The sequence below is a fragment of the Bubalus bubalis genome, chromosome 19 (genome assembly GCF_019923935.1).
Source record: "Bubalus bubalis isolate 160015118507 breed Murrah chromosome 19, NDDB_SH_1, whole genome shotgun sequence".
NCBI lineage: Eukaryota > Metazoa > Chordata > Mammalia > Artiodactyla > Bovidae > Bubalus > Bubalus bubalis.
This window is the reverse complement of record NC_059175.1, coordinates 18,419,942-18,428,677: the sequence shown is the minus strand read 5'-3', so window position 1 is coordinate 18,428,677 and position 8,736 is coordinate 18,419,942. Positions and strand designations below refer to the sequence as shown.

The 8,736-nt window shown below is 37.6% G+C and overlaps 1 protein-coding gene across 1 annotated transcript in view; it reads right to left on the bottom strand.

The window, feature by feature from the left end:
* Positions 1 to 1,034: 1,034 nt before the first annotated feature.
* DEPDC1B (DEP domain containing 1B) overlaps positions 1,035 to 8,736 on the bottom strand; it is a 94,827-nt gene continuing 87,125 nt past the window's right edge. Inside the window, exons 10-11 of the mRNA XM_006046965.4 lie at positions 7,079 to 7,264; positions 1,035 to 2,033 (exon numbers count right to left, since the gene is read on the bottom strand). Coding sequence (XP_006047027.3) covers positions 1,872 to 2,033; positions 7,079 to 7,264 — 348 coding nt within the window. The 3' untranslated portion in view covers positions 1,035 to 1,871. The remainder of the gene's footprint in view (positions 2,034 to 7,078; positions 7,265 to 8,736) is intronic.

Below are 8,736 nucleotides of genomic sequence, written 5' to 3'. Positions count from 1 at the left end.
CTTAATATTGCAAAGATAACAATTCTCTCCAAGTAGATTTATACGTTCAATATGATTAAAATCTCAACTCTGTGTGTGCATGTGTGTGTAGCTTGATAAGCTATTAACATTTGAATAAAGGTGAAAGAAGTCCAAAAACCATGAACTGATGAAAAAGCCATATTAATAATGCAATGTAAAACCATAATGAGATACCATCACACATCTACCACACTGACAATCCCCACTCTGCCAACAGCAAGTTTGGTGAGGACGGTACACTGCTAGTGATTAACTGGGGCGCAACAACTTTGAAAAACTGGTTTATCCACTCCTCAATTTCACATATAGGTATGGTTATGTTTTACGATCTCTCCATAAGTATGTTATACATAACAAAAAAAACAGTAATTTTAAGGGAAAAAAAATAAAGAAAACAGAAAACAGTAGCATATATTTCCAAAGATAAGCAATAGAAGAGGAGACTTTGAAGTCAATTCTACCTTGGGGAATAAATAAAAAATAAATAAAGCAAAAAGTCCTTACTCTTTAAACACAATTCCAAGGTCGAAGAATAAATGCTGAAACACTAACAATTTCCCAGTACTTTCCTTATTGGCAAAATAAGGGGTACTCAAACCAAAAGGAACACTTCTTTTCATCTCTGAGGGGGCAATATCAGAGTCAATTGCAAGAGGCATTCTGCTACAAAAGAACAGGGGCAGATCTCAAGTGCAAGGAAAAATTAGTCCAAACAGCAGAGCAAGCCAATTACTGAGTGTTGCTCTTTTAGCTTTTTGGGTAATCACTTTTTAGAAAAAGCCTTCAGATGCTCTATAATTTAAGTGTACCACTATTTGCAAGAGGGCAAAGCAAAGCAAAAGAAACAGACAAATCATCTCCTACTATAAGTCTAGTACAAAAGCCCAAACTCACTTCTTACTTTATCATAGAAATAAATGATTGACATGAAAACACTGGCTAAGGCAATGATACTCAGCATTTGAAGATGCTCACTGACTGACCTAAATAAATGTCAAAAAAGAAACGCCAAGTACAGTATTAAAAAGAATGGCTTTTATTTACATTCCATTTACTTTAAAAGGTTAAGGACGTTGTGGAAAATATACTTATAAAGGAAGTAGTCTCATTTTACTTAACCCATTTGCTTCATGAAACAACAAAGATTTGACTTAGAATCACAGGGCGAATGAGACTGAAAGAATTTATCCAGTTCAATTTTCCATCTTTAGCCAAGACTGAAATTATACCACTGCAGGCACAAGAAAATCTACTTCACATACAAATAAACACCAACTAATATGTACATCATAGAAGAACCAGCTTTCATAAAATCTGTCACAACATCCAACAAATCTGCAATAAAAGACACAGCTACTGTAATAAAGAACATGAAGAATCTTGGTGCAACAGTGAAAAACAATGTATATACCCGAAACCACAACTGGCTATTGGGTCAAGAGCATCACAGTGACAGCACCCAGTGTCTTTCTCATTCAAGTATATACAAGACTTTCAGTCATGATCATCACAGACATCAGTAACTAGGATGCACACACAAATATTTTACAAACACAACAGAAAACAACAAATAAGAAAATGAAGACACCTTAAATTTTTAACAATTACAAACATGTTAACATTACCACTATATATAGTTGTCTCATTATTTTTAATAGATTGGTACCCTTTAAAAATAGCACTGAGTTTTATAAAAATACTGATAATGGCTCAATGTTTCTTGGAGTCAGGAAATCTTTGTACTTATAATTCAGTAGTCTGTGGTTTATGTGCCTCGTTCTTCCACCACCAGAATCCTATAGCCAATCATTTACTCAAAACAACAGCAACAACAGGTCTCTATCCAAGTATTACATCCGAAAACTTCTAGTTCTTTGAAATGGTTGGAAGGGGTTTTTTAGCGCCCACATCAGCAGCTGTGGTTTTGCTTTAGGTTTTTCAGGAAACAGAAGAGCTTCACTTTCTGGTGTAGGAAATCGTTCTTGATAGACTTCAGGATATGATTTTTGAAACTAAAAAACAAAAAAGATCCAAGAAGAGTCAAAAAGAAAAAAAAAGATAAAAATCAATAAAATTGGGCACTGTAATTTTAAAATAAGTTTAATAATTTTAAAATAAGTTTCTGATCTAATACTTTCCTATTTTTGTTTGGTTTTAATATTTACTGCTTTCCATCAGAAGAGAGAATAAGAAGAAAACAGATCACAAGTTCTCATCAACACAAATCCATCTCTTTTTGTTAAATAAATCACTGAATTCCACTTTCTATAGATCTGATTCATCTTTAATTTGATCTAATGGTCAAATACATGTCTCACTTAGTCATACCTCTTAAAATTTCTCCCCTGCTAACTATAAATAGACCTCCCTTCTAAAACAGTCACAAGTAACTCTGACTGATGCTCTACATGGTTAAAGAAAATGTTAAAAAAAAATTTCCCTATCTCCCTGCTTCTCCAACTCAGCCCCACCAGCTTCTGCCCAAATGGAAGAAAAAGCATACTGCTATACACTATTTTACAAAAATTTTATGAATAAGGAGTATGTATTTCCTTTGATCCTCACCACTGAACTCTTCTCCAAAATTGCTCTGAGAAAAACACAATGGGAGTCTAGAAACCTCATGCCCTGTGTGTGTATACATACATGCCCTATGTAACTCTCATGCCCTATGTATACATATGTGTATGTATATGGTGTGATCAGAAATTAAGCTATGCAGGATTCAGTCTCTAAAAATAAATACCATTGACTTGCTCTTGAATCAATACTTTAAAAATGATGAAGATAGATTCTGAACTAACACAACACTGTAAATCAGCTACACTTCAATTTTTTTAAAAAGATCAAGTTAAAGGTATTCTCAGTTGAAAACTAGTCAAACTGTTGGAAACCTTGTTATTTAATAGGAACTAAACTTTTAATGATACCAGAGGAAAGAAACCAATTTGATACTGGCTTATCTAAAACAGAGACTTTCAAAATTCTGGACATTTTACACTTGTGAACTCAGTCTGATTTGCCTTAAAAAAAAAAAAAAAGGAAAGAAACTGTCCCCATTTATAGCTTCTCTGAATTTAAAGCAACTGCTCCACTAATTCACATCAGTTCAGTTCAGTTCAGTTCAGTCGCTCAGTCGTGTCCAAAGCTTTCTGACCCCAGGACTACACCCTGTCCATCACAACTCCTGGAGTTTACTCAAACTCATGCCCTTTGAGTCGGTGATGCCATCCAACCATCTCATCCTGTGTCATCCCCTTCTCCACCCACCTTTAATGTTTCCCAGCATCAGGGTCTTTTCAAATAGTCAGCTCTTTGCATAAGGTGGCCAAAGTATTGCAGTTTCAGCTTCAACATCAGTTCTTCCAATAAATATTCAGGACTGATTTCCTTTAGGATGGACTGGTTTGATCTCCTTGCAGTCCAAGGGACTCTCAAGAGTCTTCTCCAACACCACAGTTCAAAAGCATCAATTCTTTGATGCTCAGCTTTCTTTATAGTCCAACTCTCACATCCATATATGACTACTGGAAAAACCATAGCCTTGACTAAACGGACCTTTGTTGGCAAACTAATGTCTCTGCTTTTCAATATGCTATCTAGGTTGGTCATAACTTTCCTTGCAAGGAGTAAGCATCTTTTAATTTCATGGCTGCAGTCACCATCTGCAGTGATTTTATAGCCCCCAAAATAAAGTCTTCCACTGTTTCCCCATCTATCTGCTATGAAGTGATGGGACCAGATGCCATGATCTTAGCTTTCTGAATGTTGAGTTTTAAGCCAATTTTTTCATTCTCCTCTTTCACTTTCATCAAAAGGCTCTTTACTTCTTCACTTTCTGCCATAAGGGTGGTGTCATCTGCATACCTGAGGTTATTGATATTTCTCCCAGCAATCTTGATTCCAGCTAGTGCTTCTTCAAGCCCAGCGTTTCTCATGATGTACTCTGCATATAAGTTAAATAAGCAGGGTGACAATATACAGCCTTGACGTACTCCTTTTCCTATTTGGAACCAGTCTGTTGTTCCATGTCCAGTTCTAACTGTTGCTTCCTGACCTGCATACAGGTTTCTCAAGAGGCAGGTTAGGTTGTCTGGTATTCCCATCTCTTTCAGAATTTTCCACAGTTTATTGTGATCCACACAGTCAAAGGCTTTGGCATAGTCAATGAAGCAGAAATAGATGTTTTTCTGGAACTCTCTTGCTTTTTCGATGATCCAGCAGATGTTGGCAATTTGATCTCTGGTTCCTCTGCCTTTTCCAAAACCAGCTTGAACATCTGGAAGTTCATGGTTCATGTATTGTTAAAGCCTGGCTTGGAAAATTTTGAGCATTACTTTACTAGCATGTGAGATGAGCACAATTCAGTAGATAGTTTGAGCATTCTTTGGCATTGTCTTTCTTTGGCATTGGAATGAAAACTGACCTTTTCCAGTCCTGTGGCCACTGCTGAGTTTTCCAGATTTGCTGGCATATTGAATGCAGCACTTTCACAGCATCATCTTTCAGGATTTGAAATAGCTCAACTGGAATTCTATCACCTTCACTAGCTTTGTTTGTAGTGATACTTCCTAAGGCCCACTTGACTTCACATCCAGGATATCTGGCTCTAGGTGAGTGATCACACCATCATGATTATCTGGATCATGAAGATATTTTTTGTATAGTTCTTCTGTGTATTCTTGCACCTCTTCTTAATATCTTCTGCTTCTGTTAGTTCCATACATTTCTGTCCTTTATCGAGCCCATCTTTGCATGAAATGTTCCCTTGGTATCTCTAATTTTCTTGGTGAGATCTCTAGTCTTTCCCATTCTATTGTTTTCCTCTATTTCTTTGCACTAATCACTGAGGAAGGTCTTTTTATCTCTCCTTGCTATCCTTTGGAACTCTGCATTCAAATGGGTATATCTTTCCTTTTCTCCTTTGCTTTCGCTTCTCTTCTTTTCACAGCTATTTGTAAGGCCTCCTCAGACAGCCATTTTGCTTTTTTGCATTTCTTTTTCTTGGGGATGGTCTTAATCCCTATGTCCTGTACAATGTCACGAACCTCCCCCCATAGTTCATCAAACACTCTGTCTATCAGATCTAGTCCCTTAAATCTATTTCTCACTTCCACTGTAGAATCATAGTGAATTTGATTTAGGTCATACCTGAATGGTCTAGTGATTTTCCCTACTTTCTTCAATTTTAGTCTGAAATTTGGTAATAAGGAGTTCATGATCTGAGCCACAGTCAGCTCACATTCTTGTTTTTGCTGACTGTATAGAGCTTCTCCATCTTTGGCTGCAAAGAATATAACTAATCTGATTTCGGTGTTGACCATCTGGTGATGTCCATGTGTAGATTCTTCTCTTATGTTGTTGGAAGAGGGTATTTCCTATGAGTAGTGTGTCCTCTTGGCAAAACTCAATATTAGCCTTTGCCCTGCTTCATTCTGTACTCCAAGGCCAAATCTGCCTGCTACTCCAGGTGTTTCTTAACTTCCTACTTTTGCATTCCAGTCCCCTACAATGAAAAGGACATCTTTTTTGGGTGTTAGTTCTAAAAGGTCTTGTAGGTCTTCACAGAACCATTCAACTTCAGCTTTTTCACCATTACTGGTTGGGGCACAGACTTGGATTACCATGATATTGAATGGTTTGTCTTGGAAATGAACAGAGATCATTCTGTCATTTTTGAGATTGCATCTAAGTACTGCATTTCAGACTCTTTTGTTGACTATGATGACTATGTTGACTATGTGGGACTCTTGTCCACAGTAACAGATATAATGGTCATCTGAGTTAAATTCACCCATTCTAGTCCATTTTAGTTCTCTGATTCCTAAAATGTCAATGTTCTCTCTTGCCATCTCCTGTTTGACCACTTCCAATTTGCCTTGACTCATGGACCTAACATTCCAGGTTCCTATGCAATATTGCTCTTTACAGCATCAGACCTTGCTTCCATCACCAGTCACATCCACAACTGAGTGTTTTTGCTTTGGCCCCATCTCTTCATTCTTTCTGGAGTTATTTCTCCACTGATCTCCAGTAGCATACTGGGCACCTACTGACCTGGGGAGTTCATCTTTCAGTGTCCTATCTTTTTGCCTTTTCATACTGTTTATGGGATTCTCAAGACAAGAATACTGAAGTGGTTTGCCGTTCCCATCTCCAGTGAACCATATTTTGTCAGAACTCTTCACCATGACCCGTCTGTCTTGGGTGGCCCTACACAGCATGGCTCATAGTTTCATTGAGTTAGACAAGGATGTGGTCCATGTGTTTAGACTGGTTAGTTTTCTGTGATTGTGGTTTTCAGTCTCTCTGCCCTCTGATGGAGAAGGATAAAAGGCTTATGGAAGCTTCCTGATGGGAGAGACTGACTGAAGGGGAAACTGGGTCTTGTTCTATGGGCGGGGCCATGCTCAGTAAATCTTTAATCCAATTTTCTGTTGATGGGTGGAACTGTGTTCCCTCCCCGCTATCTACCTGGGGGAGGTAATGAAGATAATGGTGACCTCCTTCAAAAGATCTCATGCATGTACTGCTACACTCAGTGCCCCCAACGCTGCAGCAGGCCACCACTGACCCACACCTCCGCTGAAGACTCCTGGACACTCATAGGCAAGTCTGGGCCAGTCTCTTGTGGGCTCACTGCTCCTTTCTCCTGGGTCCTGGTGCACAATGTTCTGTTTGTGCCCTCCAAGAGTCTATTTCCCAGTCCTGTGTAAGTTCTGGCAGCTCTATGGTGGGGTTAATGGTGACCTCCTCCAAGAGGGCTTACAATAAATTCACATCAAACCACATATCAAACCCAAGGACAAATATTAGAGAATAGCCTCATAAATGAGGATCTTAATAATGGTAAAAGATCTACAGTGGAGACTAAAGATCTGGAAAACTGACCACAGTTGTGTAAAGTAATACATGAAACGAATAATAATACTTTCAAAACTGCTCTGTCTCAGAAGATAAGATTCATATGAAATCTCTTAAAACAGAGAATAAAAAGGAAAAAACAACATAAGAACGGCAGGGAGAATAAATGACTTAGGAAGAATACCCCTTTTACCTGCTTCAATTTTTTCTTCTTTTCTTTGCTGGAGAGTTTGGCATCTGTGATGACTTCCTCCAACAAGGCTGCCAGAGGTTCCTGGGAGCCATATGCTCTTTGGTATTCAAATTCCTCTGGGCTGATTTGACGGCAAAATGATGGAGCAGATAAAGTAATATCCATGTCAGCTCCTGGGTATTTTATCTGAGGCAAATGGATTATTAGTGAAAGTACATTTTCAAATAAATTACAAAAATTAATTCAGATAGTACAGCGTATCTCCTAGAAGGAATGCTATGACATTCATGGGGAAAACTCTATAATGAAAAGTAAAAGTGTTGTGAAAATAACCATACTACCAAATGTAATCTACAGATTCAATGCAATCCCTATCAAATTACCAATGACAGTTTTCACAGAACTAGAACAAAAAAATCTCACAGTTCATATGGAAACACAGAAGACCCCTAATAGCCAAAGCAATCTTGAGGAAGAAGAATGGAGCTGGAGAAATCAACCTTCCTGACTTCAGACTACACTACAAAGCTTTAGTCATCAAAACAGTATGGTACTGGCACAAAACCAAATATAGAACAGTGGTACAAGATAGAAAGCTCAGAGATAAACCCATGCACCTACGGTTACCTTATTTTTGACAAAGGAGGCAAAAATATACAATGGGGCAAAGATAGTCTCTTCAGTAAGTGGTGCTGGGAAAACTGGACAGCTACATGTAAAAAAAAAAAATTAGAACACTTCCTAACACCATACACAAAGATAAACTCAAAATGGATTAAAGACCTAAATGTAAGACCAGAAACTGTAAAATTCCTAGAGGAAAACATAGGCAGAATACTCGATGACATAAATCACAGCAAGATACTCTATGACCCACCTCCTACAGTAATGAAAATAAACCAAAAAATAAACAAGTGGGACCTAATTAAACTTAAAAGCTTTCACAGCAAACTATAAACAAGGTGAAAAGACAACCCTCAGAATGAGAAAAAATAATAGCAAATTAAACAACTGACAAAGAATTAATTTCAAAAGTATACAGGCAACTCATACAAGTCAATACCAGAAAAACAAGCAATCCAAACAAAAAATGGGCAAAAGACCTAAACAGACATTTCTCCAAAGAAGACATACAGATGGCTAGTAAACATATGAAAAGATGCTCAACATTGCTCATTATTAGAGAAATGCAAACCAAAACTACAATGAGATATCACCTCACACTAGTCAGAATGGCCATCATCAAAAAATCTACAAACAATAAATGCTGGAGGGGGTGTGAAGAAAATGGAACTCTCTTGCACGGTTGGTGGGAATGCAAACTGATACAGCCACTATGGAGAACAGTATGGAGTTTCCTTAAAAAACTAGGAATAAAACCACCATATGACCCAGCAATCTCACTATTAGGTATATATGCTGAGGAAACCAAAGTTCAAAAAGACACATGTAACCTACTGTTCATTGCAGCTCTATTTACAATAGCTGGGACATGGAAGCAACCTAGGTGTTCATCAACAGATGAATGAATTAAAAGGCTGTAATATATATATATATATATATATGTGTGTGTGTGTGTGTGTGTGTGTGTGTGTGTGTGTGTGTGATGGAATATTACTCAGCCATTAAAATGAACACATTTGAGTCAGTCCTAATGA